The sequence below is a fragment of the Castor canadensis genome, chromosome 4, assembly GCF_047511655.1.
Source record: "Castor canadensis chromosome 4, mCasCan1.hap1v2, whole genome shotgun sequence".
Lineage (NCBI taxonomy): Eukaryota > Metazoa > Chordata > Mammalia > Rodentia > Castoridae > Castor > Castor canadensis.
Window position 1 is genome coordinate 147,167,506 of NC_133389.1, and position 20,817 is coordinate 147,188,322.

At 36.9% G+C, this 20,817-nt stretch overlaps 1 protein-coding gene, 1 long non-coding RNA gene and 1 pseudogene across 2 annotated transcripts in view; 1 reads left to right on the plus strand and 2 right to left on the minus strand.

Moving 5' to 3' along the window:
• Positions 1-11,291, plus strand: part of Ccdc150 (coiled-coil domain containing 150) — a 78,062-nt gene extending 66,771 nt beyond the window's left edge. The window contains exons 15-21 of the mRNA XM_074071322.1: positions 3,709-3,835; positions 6,387-6,581; positions 7,001-7,069; positions 7,165-7,326; positions 8,363-8,449; positions 9,843-9,962; positions 10,714-11,291. Coding sequence (XP_073927423.1) covers positions 3,709-3,835; positions 6,387-6,581; positions 7,001-7,069; positions 7,165-7,326; positions 8,363-8,449; positions 9,843-9,962; positions 10,714-10,839 — 886 coding nt within the window. The 3' untranslated portion in view covers positions 10,840-11,291. The remainder of the gene's footprint in view (positions 1-3,708; positions 3,836-6,386; positions 6,582-7,000; positions 7,070-7,164; positions 7,327-8,362; positions 8,450-9,842; positions 9,963-10,713) is intronic.
• LOC141422611 (uncharacterized) overlaps positions 1-19,935 on the minus strand; it is a 77,743-nt gene extending 57,808 nt beyond the window's left edge. The window contains exon 1 of the long non-coding RNA XR_012447315.1: positions 19,912-19,935. This is a non-coding gene — a long non-coding RNA (uncharacterized lncRNA). The remainder of the gene's footprint in view (positions 1-19,911) is intronic.
• Positions 2,706-2,829, minus strand: LOC141422948 (small nucleolar RNA SNORA51; annotated as a pseudogene).
• Positions 19,936-20,817: the final 882 nt, after the last annotated feature.

Consider the following 20,817-nt stretch of genomic DNA (forward strand, 5'->3'; position numbering starts at 1 on the left):
AACAGTATAGTCACAGTGAAATTGGGGAAGAGCCTCTGGAGGAGTAAGTCCAGCTCATTCACATAAGCCAGTTAAACCCTTACCTCCTAGTTGAGCTAAAAAACTCCCAGCCAAATCATGGTAAGGAACCAAGCATAACAGAATACTAGCAGATAATAGCTGGTTGATGCATACCCAGCTGGCTCTCCTTTTTAGCTCTTCCCTCGTCCATTATCAAGATACTTCTTTATATTAAGGTTAAAACAAAATTAAAAGAATATTAGTTGGAAGGGACACTCATGTGTATCTACCAAGGTTAACATGTTCTTAAAAACATGATTTGAGCCAGGCATGGTGCTACATGCTTGTGATCCCAGCACCTGGGAGGCTGAGGGAGCAGGAGCATGAGCTCAAGGTCAGCCTCGGCTACACAGTGAAAATTTGTCTCAAAAAAACAAAATAATAATAATAATAATATAAAAGCATGATTTGGACAAGGAATAACAGCAGTCTGGGTGACACTAATCCATCAGGAATGGGTTGACTCCATCTAAGCAAATGTTAAGCCATTAGTTATTTTCAATTTTGACCTGTGATTAGTTAGATAAAACCCATCAAGTTTAGGTAATGCCACTAAAGTTTCATCTTAAGCCATATCTAGATAAATGTGATTTAGAGAGTATCATCCCATGAAATTTTATACCTAAGGAAAATGCAGTGTGCACATAGAGCTTTATTCTTGTCAGTTAGTGTACATGTTCATATAGGCTCAAAGAATAAAACAAAGCCCAGAAGGGATTTTTCATATATGTGATCTGTGCAAATTTTATATTCTGATGAAATTCTACTACCTCAAGACTATTCAGTATTAGTGAAAGCAGTATTGTGTTTGTAAGAATGATTGACACAATCATTTAAAAGTCTTCCAGTGTCAGTTAGAGTTTAGATGGCTACTAAGTCCTTCTAAACCCTGAAAATTCTTTAGGTGACCATGAAATATAATCCCTCCCACTACTGCTAAAAAGATCATGTCTAAGTCGTTCACAAGAAATCTAGGCAAGAATCAGAGGTTTCGTTGCAGTACTTGCTTCAGAATTTACCTTTACATTACACTTATAGTAGTTTGTATTTTCATCAAAAATGAATCATGCTTCACTTGAGATCTGTGAGCCTGTTAAAATGATGTAAAGTTGTACTTATGTGTGTACATACTCAGGAAGCAAGAGCAAGTTGGGGAGATTACGTTTTATACATTGTTGGTTTTAAGGTGGAATTGTTAGGTTTAGAAATGTAACCTAGCTCTGAACAGAGGTTATAAGTTGGAATTTATCTCTACAAGATAAGAGCTAATGCCTTTGTGTAGGTTAGTCTGCCATGGGAGAGCTACAGAGAGAAAATCAAGGTCACAAATTGTATGTCTTGCTACATTTTAGGGGGAAGGAACAGAGACCAGGGAAGGAGCATTTAGGGAGGTAAGGAAAGAATCTGCAAGATGCAGTATTACCAAGGCAGAAATCAGTGAGTCAGATGCTGCAGTGTCCAAGAGACACTCCAGAGAAAGAGCTTATTGAGCTTTGCAACTCATATCTGAGCATCCTCCAGACAGCCAATTTCTGTAGATCTAGAACATTACAAAGAGGAAATGCTTGATGAGGACCAGCAGTCAAGGAGGACAATGAGGAAGATAAAAAACAGATGGCAACTCAAAGGTACATGTGAAGAAAAATTATTTTGCTGCTATTGTGTTTATAGATGGGGAGAACTGGACCATGATTAAAAAGTATGGAAAAAGAACCCTATTGAACTGGATAAAAAGAAGACAAAGTGAGAGAGCAAAAGTGGAAGGAAAGGTTATCATTGAAATTGAGACTGGACATTTCTTCCTCTGAGCTCAGAAGGAAGAGAAGATGGCTAACTATTCAGAGAGCTGTTGAAGGAACTAATGGTGGATGGTCTGGCATTTTCCTTAGAAGAAAATAAGAGCAACATGAATATGTTCTAAAGATCTTTATAACATAGTGCCTATAAATTAACATTACTGTATTTCACACTTAAGTTTTAGGAGGGTAGATCTTAACCTTATATGTTACTATCACAATAAAAAACAGAAGAGGTGAAATGGTATATATGAGATTGGGGCAGAAGTGGAATCTTGAGAGGAAGAGAGAAATTAAATTTAAAAATTCAAATTTAAAATTTAAAATCTAAAGTTAAACTAATAATTAAATTTGAAATCTAATTAAACTTAGAATTTGAACTTTTAGTACTAAATGATGATGATAGCCATGACATTTATTGTGTGCTCATTATGCATTAGGCATTAATTATGCTAAGTGCCTCCTTTAAGACCAACTGACTAGATGATGAAGATATTGTTTTTATTCCCATTTTCCTGACAAGAAAACAGGCATAGGAAGATTGTGTACTCATGCCAAGATCAGTTATCTTACTAGAGCTGAGATTTGGCTCCAAGCAGAGTAGACTGACTCTAAAACCCATATTCTTAATCACTGCTATAATCACAATAAATTTAAAGACAATTTAGAAAGTTTTTAATAAAAATAAAATACAATACATACTGTTCCCTTATATTTTCACACATTTTTGGTCCATTTTTTAGATTAAAGTGAGTTAGGGAACAGTATCAGAATGTAATACGTAACAAAACAATTATCTCCAGTGACTTCAGGATCTCTCCCACATCTTTTCCCTTTTCTTTTCCAACCCTATGTCTCTCCATTCACAATACAGACCAGGCCCAGGGCCTGGGCTGAGGTGTACATGAGGGAGGTTTACTTTGCCTCCTACAGTCAGTATAAGAACATAGCCTGTGATAAGCACCAGGAGGTTGGATCTCCTATCTCTTTATGTAGTGCCTTTAGGACAGGTATCAGCAACTTTTCAAAAATGATACCACAGTTTACTACCATGATCCTGCCTGAGGGCCAAGGAGTGGGAGTGGAACCTCATCTACAGACCAAGCCAGTGCTGCCAGTTGGACAAGCTGACTCCATTAACAGAGGAACTCTTAGAGACACATGAGGAGCATGGACATAATTCAGTACATACAAAAGATGCTCAGGAGAGGAGAAGGAAGAGGAAGAATTCGGGGCAAGGCAGGCTCCTCCTACTCACTGAGAAATACTAATCACACACAGAATAGTTGCGTATTAAGTTATTGTCATCTACCTCAGAGAACGGTAAAGTTGAAAAAAGTCTAGGTATTGTTTAAGACCATTGGTTTTTAAACTTTTTTGGAATCTCCTATCCTAATAAGAGTCAAAAACTTTGCATATCAATTATCTCAGAGAGTTTTGGCCTCTTCAAAAGTCAAATCATGGATTTTGACCAAGGAATCGAAACTAAGAATACTGATCTAATATAAGGCTCTCACTTTAGATAAGAAACCTAAGGAATAGCTGATAAGAAAAAGACATGACAGAACCAAACCAACTGTCTCTTGCAGTGCCAGTGCATCCTCTAATATTTTCCTTAATGGGAATTTCTCACTCTTTTGGTTGAATACAGAATGACATTTTGGTTTTTTAATGCTACAGTGGGTAAATGACGTTTTTCTCATCAGTGTGCACCATATCAACAAAGTGCAACTGATCTCCACTTGATTATGAATCACACACCTTTTGAAGAGTTGCACCTTCTCCTCTAAATCTTTCTTGCCTTCTAAGGTGATTTCTAAAGCTGGTTTATCATCTGTTTTCTTCAAAACAGTGAACGGATGACTGAGGAATCCAAAGTTGAAGCAGAATTGCATGCTGAACGCATAGAAGCTCTAAGAAAGCAGTTTCAGACTGAGAGAGAAACTGCAAGGAAAGCAACACAACGGGAAGTTACTGAGGTATGGGGTCGACAAAATCATTTTTCTCTTTAGATGAATGCTTCTTAAGAGGATAACCAGCTGCAGGATTTCAGAGAATGCTGTTGTTCTTTGCTCTTCTGATTCTCCTCTGATAGCAGTTCTGATAGAAAATTCTTTGCCTAGTGAAGGAATGCCTGGGAAAGAGCCTTGTCCTTAGAGAGCAAGAACTGAGTGAGTAGACGTAATGAGGAGACTGCCATCTGACAGACAAATCCAATCGCCTGTTTCTTCAGTTCACTTAGTCAGTATGGATCTCCTTTCTCCAGAGAGGTACACACACATACCAGTAGAAGCTGTGGTCCGTGTGCTGGTGTGTGCTAAATAACCCTTGTTTAACTGTGACATGAGATAAATGGGAACACCTCAGAGCCTGTCTTGGATAACTAGAGATAGATGGAGTACAATTCTGAAGGAATTCCAAGTAAGGGAAAGTTTACTTTAGGTTTGTTGGGTGCTAGAAGATAGGAAATTTAATGAAAGCACAACTTTGAGTCTGGCAGAGATGCAGGGCTAGATCCCTCTCTGAGAGCCTGGGCAAAACTGAGTTATAAGAATGGCCAGCAGGTCTGGAGGTATAGCTCAAGCTGTAGAGTGCCTGCCTTGCAAGCTCAAAGCCCTGAGTTCGAACCACAGTATCACAAAAAAATTAAAAAAATTAAAAGTGAGCAAATGAGAAGTCTCTCTATCAGAAGCTTTAAAATGTCAGGGAGGGTTGGTAGAGTGGCTTATATCACCTAGCAAATGTGAGGCCCTGAGTTCAAACCCCAGTACCCTCCCAGAAAAAGCTTCTAAAATGTCAGAAAAGAGTGATGAGTTTAGGATAGACCAGACAATAAAAATGGCCTCACCTACTAGACCATTGGATGTGAACGGTTAGGTAAAAATGAAATGCTATAGGTTTCTGCTTCTTAAAAGCAATTTTAAGAAGTAAATGTGACAGTAGTGGAGAGTAGGGAAGATAGAAACTGGAAGCATGAGGCACAAGAAAATCGTAACAGTTAATTCAGGTAATTGATGATTATGGCCAAGCAAAGTCGTTCTGTTGGAAAATAGGAAACAATCAGAAATCCAATTTAATTTAAAAAAATCAAATGCATTGAAAATTGTAGCATAAACACTAGAGAGAAAGAAATTAAAATAATTCTAAGACTTGATTATTGGGATGTCTAGTCTGTTTTACCAGATTTGTTACATGTAGTAATTGTCATTGATAGATACCATTCACAAGTCAAATTCAACTAATGATAGATAGAAAAATTAGGAATTTCAAAACACTATATAAATATAAATATGTTGTAAAAAACATTCAAGGGAAAAAAAGGTGTACTAAATGTAGAAATGTCTTTAGTCAGAGATCATTGCTTGGAACACTTATAAAAGTGAAATCCTTTTAACAAGGGTCAGTGAAAATGGTAAACTTGTGAGGAGACCTGGGGAACAGTGAGAATGTGGTATCACTGAAAAGTTAGCAGCAGCCATGGGTTGAGTCCCAGCCCTGCCTCTTAGTAGCTATGGATTAATTTACTCTAAGTGACTTAACTTCTGAGTCTGTTTCCTCAGTCATAAAATAGAAATCATCACAACTACTTTCCGGGTTTGTTTTAAGAATTAAATAGGAAACTTTTTGTAATTATCTGAGTAGAAAATTAAGTACAAAGTAAGTAATGGTTGTTAGGGCTCCCCTAACACAGTTTTAGACAAAGCCATGATTGAGGAAACAGTGGAATATCTAGCAGGAAGTTAGTTGGGTGGTGATAGAAGACTGTGGTATAAAATTAGGATGTAAGGGAAGGGACTAGTATAGAGAGAAAAGGCATAGTCTGTCCATACAGTTATGTGCTTAACACACAGTTAAGCACTACAGTCCTTGAAAGTACCACCTTCCTATCTTTTCCTTTCTCAGCTGCCTCTTCTTTTTAAAGTTCAAGTGGCATTAATTTAAGAGAACATGAGGAGGAGGGGACTGTAAAATTATTTAAGTAATTACAGTGATATTATTTTTCCATGAGGCAAATTTATTAAAGTCCTTAAAAACAAAAAGCAGTACTATAAAAATATATACAGTAATAGTCAACAGCTGACAAGTATTTATATAAGCTACCATATAATTTATTTTTAGTTCTCAAGAAACTTATATGTCTCTTATGAAACCAGGCTGTACACATACTTTTCAGTTGATGAACCTGAGACTTGAGGAAGTTAATTACCCAAACTTACTTAGCTAATAAGTGGTAAAGCTGAGTCTGGAACTTAGGTCTGTCCAACTCTACACCATGCTCTTAAAATGCAAATGATGAATAAGCAATTACATTTTCAATCTGTTCTAAGAAAGATTTTGTTAAAAGTTATGAAAATCACTTGGTCTGTTCTCCATAAATCTGCTCAATCCAACATCATTATTTATTGTGTTACTTACTCTCTTTTTTAAAAAAGAGGTTCAAAGAGAACAAAATGTAGAACAAAACTAAACAATCTTCTTTTACTAAATGGCAGGTTAAAACTTTCCAATTTTTTCCTTTTGTGTTCCAAGCTGAAGAAAGCACTTGATGAAGCCAACTTCAGATCAGTGGAAGTATCCCGGACAAACCGAGAGCTGCGGCAGAAACTCACAGAGCTGGAAAAGACAATGAACAGTAACAAGGAGAAACTAAAGAATCAAAAGGCTCAAATAAAGCTCCATTTGTCGGCAAAGACAAATAATGCTCAGAATATGGAGAGGATGAAGGTTGTATGAGAAACCCTAAGTCTCCCCTCACTTCCTTAGCATGCTGTGAAGTTCCAGGCAGTTGGTGTCTGGGGAAGAGGAGTTTTAAGAGTCCTCATAGCACCTTGTATCCTCTGGGAATTAGAGCCACAGCTGGGACGTGGGCAGATTGCCTTTGTGGGACTGTCTTTATTTCAATGAAGATGCTACTGTGTAAATGTTAGCTGCCAGTGTCACATTCTGACTCCTAGTCTGTCTCTTCCCCATTGATTGTACTGGATTTTGCTCTTTTGGGGTCAGTTGGCTAGATAAGAAATTGAGCGAAGCAGGAAGTGCTAACTTTGGGTCTCATGGGATTCTGTCTATCACCCTAAAGGCAAAAGAACAACACAGTTATTCCACTGACCATCTTTTAATGATATTTCTGCATTTACTTTCAGCAAATAGAAACAGAATTGAGACAAATGGAGATGATTAAGGATCAATACCAGAAGAAAAACTATGAACAGGTAGTTGATTTCCACAAACTTTTATGTTTACCATTCACACAAAATTCCAAATTTAGACAAATTCACCAAATGTCTTCCTCTTTGTTCCCTGCCAGTCATTGAGTATCCAGAGATTTGTGTCTGAAATGACTAACCTACAGAAAGAGATGCAGTTGTTAGCCAAGAGCCAATATGAAACTTCAGCACGGAACAAACAGCAAGAGCTGCGACTAGCAGCAGAACAGAAATTGAGGCTGGAGCTGGAAAATCGGTGCCAGGTAAAAGGCTTCTTAAGATTCCTCTCAGAAATTATCAGCAAATGTCATCCATCTAAATCTAGCAGTATAGCACTTCAATTGTCTGGATTCTCTAGAAGAAAACATACACTTATAAGTTGTTCATCTTAGTTAAATCCGTAGTGTTTGCTACTTTTCTCATTGTTTGACAAAATACCTGACAAACAGCTTGAAAAGGAGGACGATTATGTTTACATTCGGGATTTCCCCAGTGATTTCAGTTTGTAGTCATTGGCTTTGTTAACTCTGTGCCCATGGTGAGGCGCAGCAGCATGTGGAGGAGGAGGGGCTTCACCTCATCACAGAAAGGAAACAGACACAAGGAACTAGGGACCAGGTATATCCTGCAAATTCACACTATAGGGACCTACTTCTTTCAGCAAGGCTCCACCTCTTAAACTTGCCACCACTTCCCAAAATAGCACCACTAGCTGGGGACCCACGAGCCTTTGGGAGACACTTCATATTCAAACCTTAACAAATGATAATATTTAGGATTAAACCTGTAGGTTGGGATATGGTGAGTGACTTCCAATCTCAATTTAATAAAAATGATGTTCACTTTTAAAGAGCAGCCAGTTACTAAGTAAGACTTCTGAACTGGATTTCACAGTCTTACAGGACCTGTATTCCTCCTGGTTCATCCCAGGAATGCAGACATACTTGTTGCAGTACAAGAATCTTAGCTATTCCTGACTTAATTTAAAAAAAAAATTCATTATATCCCTGAAAAGGGACTTTAAGAGAGCACTGGGCTCCTGCCTTCCAAAAACTATGAAAGGTATCTGCCTTATTCTAAAAGAATATGTTAATCATTTTCTTTTAGCAGAATCCATAACTCAAAATCAAATCTGTAACCAAATACCTATTTGCAGACTGTAGGTTAAACTGAAGATAATTTTATTTTGCATTCTGGTAGCACCCTATCCTCCTTTCATAATTTGGTTGCCATATTATAAATTAAAGATTTTTGGTTCCATATGGCGCATTGAAATTAAAATCTCTATTACATTTTCAGGAATTGGAAGAAACTGTCAGACACTTGAAGAAATGTAAAGAGGCAACAGAGAATAAACTGAAAGAAGCTAGCATGGAATCAGAACAGGTGAGCCAGCCCAGGAACATAAAGACTTAGACAACAACCCTAAAGTACATTGAGTTAGTGTGACATCTGTCATTAACATAGTTGTCAGGAGTGTAACAGGCAAGAACCAATAACTTACTACGTATAGTCTCTACTAAAGAATAATTAAATAGTAATTAAATTTAACATTTAATTCTTTAATAATTGAATAAAGAGTAAGTTTTAAATTAAGATTCTGTGTCCTAGTGATAAATAATAGAATGATAAAATACTAATTAAAACTGACATCCAGGTCCCTACCACTAAATATAAGGTAAGATCTGTTCATATCTGTACATCTTAATGCATTATTGTTTGACATGAAGTAAAGAATGTGAATTCTTTGCTTAATAACTAGAAGTATAAAGTTTACTGTATTTAATCTGTAAACTTGCTTCTCTGTTCTGTACTCAAATTGGCTTATGTAAGGATATTTAAAATCATACCTTTTTATAGTTAGAAATGATCTTTGAGATCATAAGTGTACCAAAACCACCTTTCATTTTCTAGCTTAAACAGAGATTCTTCAGCTTAACATGTCATGACATTGCTGTCAACTTATCCTTTGTTCCTGTTACAGCCATTCAATTACATAATAATATGACTTATAGAATGGTATATTAAAAAGAATAAGGACTCTGACAAACCCAAGTTTGGATTCTAAGTGTGTCACTTACTGTGTGCCCTTAGGGAAGTTACATTTACTTTCTTTAATCCATGTTTTACCACTTCTATAAAACTCACATCTATTGTACTACTGTTTCATTCTGATAGATAGCTCAGAGTAAGTTTCAATGAATGCTCACTTTCATTTGCCATACAAAAGGAGACATGATGTACAAAATCATTTCAAGCATGTTCTCTCCTCTGCTGGAAAGATTGCTTAGAGAAACAAAGGGTATATTTTGGTTTAGTTTGGGGAGTGGGATTGTAGCTATTGTCAGGATGCATGAACAGCCCTGGAAAATACTTTATCTTTGTAGCTTCTAAAAGTTAAATGACACTCTAAAAGGAGGAGTCAAGCTTTCTTACCTCAGGATGGTGTGCCCAGTGAATAACCTAGCTAATGTGGGCCAAGTCTGTGGCAGCACCAACGGCTGCTGTCATAGAGGGCCTGCTCTATGTCAGATACCTTCTAGGTGAGGGAGATTCAGGTAAAAGTAAGGGATATCCAGGAAACACTAACAAATGCATGAAAAGCAGCAAGCCTGCTTGCATTCTTTAACCCCTCATTCAGACAGTACTCTCTCAACTTCTAGGTTGTTCAGTACAAGTAGGTTGAGAGGACCTCACAATCAGAATGTAGGTCTTTTATTATCTAGATAAAGTCTCTCAAACTAATGCCAAAAAACCTTGTAACTGTTTCTATGTTCAGATAACAGCTAACCTGGAAGAAGCTCACCGCTGGTTTAAGTGCAGGTTTGATGGCTTACAACTTGAGCTGACAAAAAACCGGTTGCAGAGGCTTCCCCGGGAAGACCCGTGGCTGGAAGAGGTGAGGCTGACATGGTTATCTTAAACAATTTTGGATTTATTCCTTCTCAGATTTCTTTTTTTTGTTATTTGGGGGATACAGTCTTGCTATGTAGCCCAAGCCAACCTGGAACTCTCAATCCTGTGTCGGTCTCCCAAGTGCTAGGATTATAGGTGTGCACCACCAAACTCAGCTCTCTTCAGATTTCTAATTATAAAAGTTCTCTCATCATTGAACTACTCTTTTACTAATTTTTTTATTTCTTTAAACTACTGCTAGGAAACCAATGGACTAAATTTTTTTTTCTTTAAAAAAAAATGGTGGCTCATGCCTGTAATTCCAGCTACTTGGAAAGTAGAAATAGGAGTATTGTGGTTTGAGGTCAGCCTGGGCAAAAAGTTAGTGAGATCCTGTCTCAAAAAAACAAGCTGGATATGGTTGTTCATTCCTATAATTCCAGGTACGAGTGAGGTGGATATAGAAGGATTTAGGTGTGAGGCCAGCCTGGACAAAAACGTGAGACCCTTTTTGAAAACAAACTTAAGCAAAAAATAGCTGGAGCATTTCAGCTCAGCTGATAGAGTATTTACTAAGCAAACACAAAGCCCTAAGTTCAAGCCCAGAACCACCAAAAAATTGTTATTTATCTTTCCCAAACTGTCTAGATGAAAACCATCTAGTGGATGAATGAGTGACATTCATGGATGCCAACGGGTCCTAAGCACTGTAGTTCTTTCTGAATGGACAGTTAGGCATGTTTTCCTTCCAACAGGATCAAGATATAAGGCATGATATTATGCCCAGCCAGTGTGCTCTGCATCGATGGGAGACTAAACAGAATCTTGGCCTGATGTCCAAAAAGTACCATTCTGAGATAGAGAAGAAGAAATGTCCTTGACAGAGGAGCCTCTTCATGCGTAACCACAATACTGCAAACCAGCAACTAGGGTTGGTCTGTGTCTGCATCACAAGAATGTGACGTCTTTGAAGTGGGCTGAAGACTTTGGATCTTAGTTATCCTTTATGAACTCTTTTATTTCACTACAGAACTACCCCCATCCTCTCTGTGCCTGTCCCTGTTTTCTACCCAATAAATTTAGTTTGTTGTGTGATAGCAGATGCTGTTGAGTGACACTTGACTAGTCTTCTTACTACATTTTATCAAAAAGAATTTAGTAATACACTAAGTTACTAAAATAATATGATACTAAAATATCATATTACTAAGGTAATATGATATTTTCTGTCAATGAAATATGCTATTCTTATATCCAGTAGATAATCCCTGGAAATAGAAACCCCTGGGGAAATGAAACTCTTCTACTGCCTTATAAACTTACATACAGAAGTGTGTAAGTCCATAAGCAACCTAATTAGATTAATATCTCTACTCATAAATAACACATCTCGAAGATTATATTTATAGCCTCCTTGTCTGTTCAGTCTGCTGTACTCATGGAGCCTATGTTTGATAACGTAGCTCTTTCTTACAATAGTAAGCAATAGTAAGCTTTCTCTTTTTATTTCAGGTAGTGAACACAGTAGATTAAGTAATCCAGACTTAACCTACATAAATGACTGGCATAAAGACTGACTTAATGAATTCCCAAGTAAATGCAGATTCTGGTGATACCCTCAGGACCTAAATAAGACTATCAGCAGTTGACGAGCCCACCACTCCATACCTGATATAAAAAGGCAAAATCGAACTTATTGCTTGCATATAGGAAAGGAGAACTATGTTGTTCAGGCCTCATCCTCCCTGGGGATAGCACACTGTTGATCTCTTGCAGGATTTGGGGGAGCATGGAATTCAAAAATTAGAAGACTGTCAGAGACTTACGTGGACTGGCATCATAGAAGTAGAGTTACTTTGGTGGTTGGCATTCAGAGGCATGTTTAGTGGAGTGAATCCACTTCTATTTGTCTGACTTCCAGAAATAAGGGACTGTCACTGGTGGGTTTATAAAATAAAGCAAGTTGTCTCTGATCTAGTGACAACTTTAAAACTAATTCTCATGACTGCTTGGTACCATGGCTTCAAAACAATCCATTCAAGGGGGTGGGATTATTTCATTCTTTGTGGCCCCCCTGTGGTCTTCATGTCACATGTTAGGGCAGTGGCTCTTTAGAAGCATTTAAGACTGAACAGCAGACATTAAACAAGTATTTTCCCCTTTCAGGCTAGAAAGAGAAAATTCATATCTGTTACAGTACTCATAACTGTTTTGGTGCTATGATTTGAATATGTCCTTTCCAAAATTCGTGTTGAAACTTAATATCCGTTGTGATGAATTAAGAAATGGGGCCTTTGGGGAAATTGATTAGGTTTCGAGGGCCCTTGTGAATAGATTCATGCTTTTAATAAGGGCTGGAGAGAACTAGTTTAGGTCTTTTTGCTTTTCCACCTTTCACCATGTGAAGACACATCATTCAGTCCCTGCAGAGGACATTAGCAACAAGTTGCTACCCTTGTGTAGGGAACAGTGTTTTCACCAGACATGAGCCCACCAGCACCTTGATCTTGGACTTTCTAGCTTCCAGAACTATGAGAAGTAATTTTCTGTTCTTTATAAATTACTCATTTTCAGGTGTTTTGTTTCAAGTAGTAACAATGAACTAAGACATTCAGTTAAGGAACTTAAACTTATTTGTTGTAACTCCAAGGCTTGGGTTCTATTGTTTCCTGGGTCAACCAGGAAAGCTGTGGAACATAAAGTGAGGAACATAGTTTTGATGATCTCAAGTTGTCTAATTCTTATGGGATAGGTCACTATACTTAGGAGTTAGTCAGTTGAGGGTATAGGGGAATCATGGTCTTGAAACAGCCTAACCAAGAGCCACACAGGTTAATTAACCTTACTGTCCTGGGCTGGCACTGAAAACCCTGGTCCTCAATTCCACAGTAAAGAAGATCCCAGTTACTACACAAGGGAGATGATCGACTCTAACAGATTATAAAGCTGTTGCCCTTGATTGTTGCCTTGATAGTCACAGTTACCTGCCAAGAAAGGATATCCAGGGAAGGTATTTTCTTCACTTTAGTATTGCTCTCAAAGGTTATCATTACTGATAGTATAACATACCTTTGTATCATTTTCAGACTGACTATACTTAGCTTAGAAGAAGGGAATTACTAGAAATGGTAATCATTTCTAGTAAAACTTTAGTTGTTATTAGTAAGAGAAATGTGATAACTAAATCAGAATGATATAAGCCTAAACTACAAAGAGTGTGATAAAAGAGTGTGACTAAAAGTATATGTAAAAGAGAGTATAACAAGAATATGTAAAAGAGAGTAGGATAGAAAAATCTTATTTTGATGATCTCAAGTATCTGCTCTTAAAAATCATTTGCTTCTGTAAGTTTTCTGGAGAACTTTGAGATCTCTAGTGTGTATAAATTTTCCATTCTGCTTTTCTATTTTCCCAAAGGACTGGAAATGGCAGAGGCAATATGATTCTGATTGAAGGGTAAAGCTTATATAATTCAAATCATGAATAATTGTTCCAGTTTAATGTGCCCTGTATCATTAGATAGATGGAATGTCTTTGGTAGGAAACACAAAATCTTTTTTTTAGCAATTATAAGTACTACAGCTTATTAACAGAGGAATTCTTCCATTCATCCACAAAAAAATGCCATTATGTTTATTCATTCTTTTATTTTCATACGCCACAGAGGTCCATAGTTCAGTCATCTGAACTATGGTTTCTGATAAGAATTCCTTGAGACATTTGATGGCATTTTATAACTAGCCTGATAGTATTTCTTTTTGTTTTTAATATAAGATTCATCACCAAACAATACTACCATAATATGTTATTGGAAGAGGCAAATGTTCTGTCAAGACATGGACACACTTTTTTCTGTTGATTACTGAAATGCTGTGATGAAATGCTCTTCCATTGAATAAGAAATATAAAATCACTGAGTTAAGACTACTAAACCAGCACTTCTGCTACCGGATTACCCATCCATCTGAAATAACCAACAGAAAAAATATATGAAGAAACAGTTTTTTAAGATGCTGTACATCATGCAACAAAGAAAAGAATCCTTGAGAGAAAGGAAATAAATGAGGTGAACCCTATTATTGCTCCACCACATTGAGGAGTTGAGATGGAACACAGTAACTCCTGAGTTAAGGAACTGGAGTTGAGAACCTAGAGAGACAAAGGCAGCTGGAGTTCTTATTCAGAGAACAACAGAAAGCAGAGAGCTACACAGAGGGAACATTCTTTGGGAATCCTCTTAGAGTAATCTGCTGAGTATTGGTCAGCAATGCATGGGGGGAGACTCCCTAAAAGTATGAGAGGTAACAGAGCCTGGCACACAAACAATGCCAGTTCCCACCAGTCACAGTTAGAAACCTCGTGATTTATGGGGCATTGGGTAAAGTATACAAAAGGCTCTTATCTCAGTTGTAAAGACTGTTTAGAACTAGTATGGGATACTGTGGTCCCCTTTTGAGTCTTAAAAGTGAAATTTCAAATGATCTCTTTCCATAAAACTGTTTCAGAATAAAGCTTAAGACTATTTAGAGGAAAACAAAAATATGCGTTACCCATCAAGGTATAGGTACAGTATCTGACGTCTGTAATTATCACACATGCAAAGAAGCAGCCAAATATGACCCACAAAGAGAATCAATCAAAATGGACCCAGATGACAAAGAGTAATGGACTGATTAAAGTACATGTATTTACAGAAAAAATATGAATCCAAAACCCCACTGAACATCGAACAGACACTTAAACAATGAAGGACAGGAATGTAAAACAGGTCATATTAAGGGGAGAGGGTAAATGAAGAGGGTAAAGGAGAGTGAATGTCACTGAAGTACTTTCTATACATGTATGAATATGAAACATTGACACCTGTCAAAGTCGTTTTAAGAAGGGAAGAATAATGGAGGGTGTGAACCAAACTGGGGCACAATATATGTATATATGAAAATGTCACAAAACCCCCTTTGTCATATACTAATAAAATGTTTTAAAAAACCAAAATTGACCCAGAACCAACACAGGTGTTAGAATTACTAAACAAGCATGTTATTGTAACAGTATTCTACTTGTTCAAAGAGTGTTACTTCAGTAGATAGTAGCCTAAGAGATAATCACAATAATTCCTAATTGTGTAATTAACTAATAAAAAAGTGATAGGTAGTTTTTCTTTAGCAGTAGACATTTATCACATATAGTAACATCCGATGTGAAGGTGATTCTAATATAAGATCCATAGATGCTTTTACTAATTTTTGAGTGTACTAATTGTTCTGAAGCAAGAAGACTAAGCCATGGCTACTGAATTAAGGGTTAGCCAATGGTGCTTCTATGTGTGCTGGGTAGTTAACACCCTTAGAGAATGATCTAACCTCCTCATGTATGTAAAAATGTAAGAAGAATCAATATGAACTTTCTCACAGACTTAATCTGTCTGTGAAATCTTTTACTTTGAAGGAATCTTAGACCATAGCTATTTTTTCTCTGGTAATTTCTCAGGTATTTCCTGAAATTATCATAGGTGTTCTAATGCCATATTTGATCATATATAATGTATGTATAATACATACATATACATATAATCTGGCATATTTAAGGACTGCTGGGCTAGTGGAGTGGTTCAAGTGGTAGAGCGCCTGCCTAGCAAGCATGAGGTCCTGAGTTCAAGCCCCAGTACTGCCAAAAAGAAGAGAGAGAGACTATAAGGGCTGCTGTATATATTATCTGGAGCTAGATCCTACCTATATGAAATCTATAGATGTCACAAAGAAAATAAAGGAATATTTTTCCAACAGTGATCCCAAAGTATCAGCTACATGGTAGGATTGAGGAAAGGACTTTGCTATAGGTGGGATTTGGAATGTCCTCCAAATGCCCATGTATTAAAAGTTCAGTCCTCAGCTTGGCATTATTGTAAGGGGCTGGAACCTTTAAGAGGTGGGCTTACTGGAAGGAAGTTAGGTCATTGGGACTATGCCCTTGAAGGGATTTTGGGATCCTGGCCCATTCTTGTTCTGCTCTTTTACTTAATAGCCCCCAAGAGATGAGCAACTTTGCTCCACTGTGTGCTCCCCTGCCATGATGTTCTACCTCACCAAGGCCGAAAAGCCATGGAGCTACCTGACCATAGACTGAAACCTTTTAAACTGTGAGTCAAAATGAAACTTTCCTTCTTTTAAGTTTATTATCTCAAGTGTTTTGTCATAGTAATAGAAAGCTGAGTAACACAAACTTGGGATAGTTATAAATTCTCATTTTTTGAGTGGTTCAAGTAAATCAAAGCAAGTAATTTTCATTTCCCCTCAAACTTCTGTAATGACTTAAACAGCCATTATTACTTTAAGACAAAATTTCTTTCTCACTATAACTTAGTTTGCCTTTTTGCTTTTTAGACAATTTTAAAATGTTTTGAGGATCTGATACTCCATAGTAACAGAGTTAATTAGTTGTAGATAGCACTAATAGCAATAAGAATGCAGTTTTTATCCACTTGGGAGTTTAATGGAAGGGCAGATAATTGCTTGATTTAATGTGTCCCTTGGAGTGACATCAATGGACAGTATGAATATCTTTAGTTCTTTCAATGACCGTTATTCTTACAGCATTTCCTGCTTTCTTTACCCTGATTTCTTTTCAGTTTTTAACAGAAGACTTTTTGGTCTAGTTTTTATCTTAGAGGGCAGCCATAGGCTATAATGATTGGTAGCATATTTACTTTTTTAAAGCTCTCTAAAAAATAAATCTAGTCATATATTGATGTTTTCTAAACTAGTTTCATAGTTCAACTTATTTCTTATTAAATTTCCTTATTTAGATTTGAGTCTATTAAAAACAACAACAAAAAAAAAAAGGTGCCCTTCACTTTACCTATTGGGTCCACTCCAGGACACTGAATGAAAGAAGGGCTGGGGATATAGGTCAGTGGTAGAGTGCTTGCTAGCATACACAAGGCCCTGGGTTTAATCCCCAACACTACAAAATACTATGTAAAAGAGCAGCAAAGCTATTTAAAAAATTGACACTGAAAATATTTGGCATTCATCTCTCTTCTCAAGAGCATGTATTCTGGCTCTTATCTGGTGGTCAGTCTTATTTTTTTAAGCAAGATGGTTTTAAGTTGACACTGTTTTTATATAATCAGTTTTCCACCTTGGACTTCAGTAGACAATACAGACTCAGTAAACCATTTGCTAATGTAAACCCTTTTATAAATGGTCAGAAGTGACATACAATGTATAGCAGACCAGAACAGATTTGTGAAATATTTTCTGCTAATAGCCCCAGCAGAAAAATAGCTTTTCTTATTATAGTTTAAAAAGAGATCTAAGATTGAGTCTCATTGGACGTGCCCACTCTCAGCCAATCACAGTGACTTGAAAGATGGATTGAGCAATGATTGGCCAGATCTGGGTCATGTGTCCATCTCTAAAACTGAGAAGGTTCTCCAAAGAAAATCAAGGCAATGTTCCCAGAAAAAAAAAGAGGCAATGGAGGTGCCTGAGACCAAAACCAGAGATGTTGATCACAATAATTATAAGAATGTAAGTAGAGAAAATACATCAAAGTGGTCTCTACTGAACATCACACAGAGAGCTCTAAGTAGGTGCTAGGTTCTTCTGTTCTACTGGTCCCCCTTATTCTCCAGAGCAATTCCATAAGGAATTTACAAACTATCATGTTCTTCCTGAAGCCTTTAGAAATGGATTCTTTAATAATCTACATACTCTTTAATGACCTTCTATGTAGCTAAAGACAATGATCGTTACACAGATGCCTACCTCCCAGTATTTCCTCCACAAGCAAAAGAAATATAAATTCTACACAAAACCACACCCTCAGCATTGAGGCAGACAATGCCAAACTTCAAAATAACAAGTAAAAAGAGAAAGTCACCATATTCCAATACATGTTCTCTCATATTATCCTATCCTACCTCACCACAGTGCTTTGTAGGAAACAAAGGCCAAACAGGAAAAACTGCAGGGGTATAGAAAAATGAAGCTAATGAAAAGATCTAGGGTTGATCTGAAACTACTCCATAAAGATTAATGTACCCTAAATATGGAAATACTAAAAAAAAAAAAAAAGTGCCCAGGCAAACCAGAACATGAAGTACAATGGAAGGAGCTTCAAAATACACATGATTTAAAGGTGCAGGTTATGATCTAAAGAAGCACTCTTCAAAACACAAAGCTTCTGAAAGACAGCAAAAGAAAAAAATGGATAAGCCCCCTTTGGCAATCGGATTATTAAAGGGAAAGGGAGAGTCAGGGAAGAGAATAGACATTTTAGGTTCTAGCAAGAAAAAAGAAAAAGAAAATTGAAGTACTCACAATCCTTTCCACAACTACCAAAACCCAAAAGAAAAAAACAAAAAAACTCTCTGGAAGAATACCTGAGCTTTGATGTAGGAGAGCATGCATGATAAACTGGAAATATTGCTAAAGCAACCTAATACAGGAACAAGAGGAGAGTTAAGTCTATTCAGATCTACTACAACTTGGGAAAATTTTCCGCAGTAAACAGCCATGAAGGAAAAGAAATTAAAAGTGAACATTCCAAATAATATTCAGACAAACTTTTGAGAATATAAAAAAATACTGTGAAATGTAAATTCAAAAAGAGGCTAGAAGCACAAAAAAAGTAACAAAATAACAAAGAAAATAAAAATAACATAAAAGAAGAAGGAAAAAAGGGCAGAGAAACTACAAGACAAAGAAAGAATACTGTGTGTGTTTTTGAGGCTCCTGAAGAAGAAAAAAACTGTAATATAAGAATGTTTTCAAAAATAGAAAAAAGAATCTGAATCCACACATTCAAAGGGCTTACTGGGAACATAGGAACCACTGATTTTCATCTTTGAGACATTCTATAGGCAAAAATATCAGATAACTTTAAAAGGCATAAAAGACTGGTAACAGACCTTTTAAAACCAACATACAAGGGAGCAGGATGGCTGATGGAATTCTAAGACAGGCCCCCTAGATTTCTTGCCCTCTGTTGTTGATGTTTGCATCATCATGAAACTATGAAAACAATGGGGTTTACTCCCATGATTAGATTATGTGTCACTGTTGACTTTAAGAGAAGTGTATCCTGGTGGGCCTGATCTAGTAAGTTAAGCCTTTGAAGATAGTTTTCTCCAGGTGGTTGCAGAAGAGGAAGACAGATTTGCAGCACAAGGCTTTAAAGTGCTGAGGAGGAAGCCACATATATAGATGACCTTTAACTGCTAAGAGTGGTGGCCCCTGATTGAAAACCAGCAAGGAAATGAGAGACCTCATCAGTTTTAAAACTGCGTGGAGCTGCGTTTGACAAGTGACCTGAGAGAGCTTCCAGAGAATAAGACAACTCTGCTAACACCCTGACTTCACCCTGAGCAGAAACTTTAAGATATTTTTTGCTTTTTAAGCCATCAAGTTTGTGTCAACAGCAACATAAATCTGATACAAGTGGCTTTATCCCCTCCACACACACACACAAACAAGTAGCATTAATTTTAAACTCAAAGAATGTGTAAAACAAGGATTTTATACACAGCTAAGTTTTGCAGATAGAAAAGCTATAGCAAATCAGTTTTGAACATATAAAAGCTTAACTAATCCAACACCTGTCGGCCCTTCTTTAGGAACATATAAGCATATAGGTCAGTAACTTTTTTCTATAAAGAGCCAGATAGATAGTAAATATTACAGATTTTGACGGTCATAGATGATTCCTGTTATATTATTCTTTTTTGTATGTGTTGTTATTATTACCTTATGAGCCACATAGAAACAGGCTACTGACCAGATTTCGTCTACAGGTCAGAATTCAAGCACAAATACACTGAACATGACAAAGCAGGATACTTTCTAATGCTAAATCCTACAATTCACAGTGAGAATCTGACACATAATTACACAACACAGAATAAAACAACTGTAAATCACAAGACTACACAGGCTGACAAGGTCACCTACCAATGAGCCCTTGTTAGAATCCGGCAGTTTATTACTTAAAGAGACAGTGAAAGAAATAATCAATGGTACTAGCTCCCCTACGCCCCCTATGCAAAATGACATTAAAGCAAAAGACACCAGCATACTTTGTGTCAGAGGAGCCAATGACATACTACAGCCAAGCAGTGTGATGGCTGCAGCTGTACGAAACTGCTTATCTCATCAGAACCTGGGAGCGATATGAAACTGAAGCAGGTAAGCGTCATGCCCTCATGTTCTGGGGTGATCCCCAGAACTCTGCTAGGGTTCAAATGAGCAATGGCTCAAGCCTTGCCTGTGTGGGTAGATAGCTGCAAGGGTCTTGGTGTTGATGCAATAGTGTTCCCCTAGGAAACAAAAGCTACAGTAGATTCACAAAGACAGAAACTATGGGGTGCATTTAAAGCAAGAACTGGAGGAACATTCATTGCATTAAAAATAACAAAGTCAACCAAAGGAAAGTATCAGGAAGGATTAAAAAAAAAAGATAAAAGCAAGGGTTGGGAGTGTAGCTCAGCTCAGTGGTAGAGCACTTGCCTAGCATGTCCAAGGCTGCATTTCTTTTTTTGCACCATTAAAAAAAAAAGAAAAGTAAAAGTAGAAATTGATAGAGAATAGAAAAATAATAAATCTAGTTAATAAAAGAAAATCTTGCCTTTTAAAAACTTGACAAAGTAGACAAACCAGTAGTTAATTTTGTTTTTAATAAGAGAGGGTACAAATATACAGAGAAATGTCAACAATGTAAAGAACCATTGAAAAAGAAAAAATTGAAAAAGTCATAAGAGATTACTTTGTATACCTTTCTACAAATAAACGGATAGCTAGATGAGAGGGGTAATATCCTAGGGAAATATAGGTAACCAAAATTGACCCTTTTGATTTTTA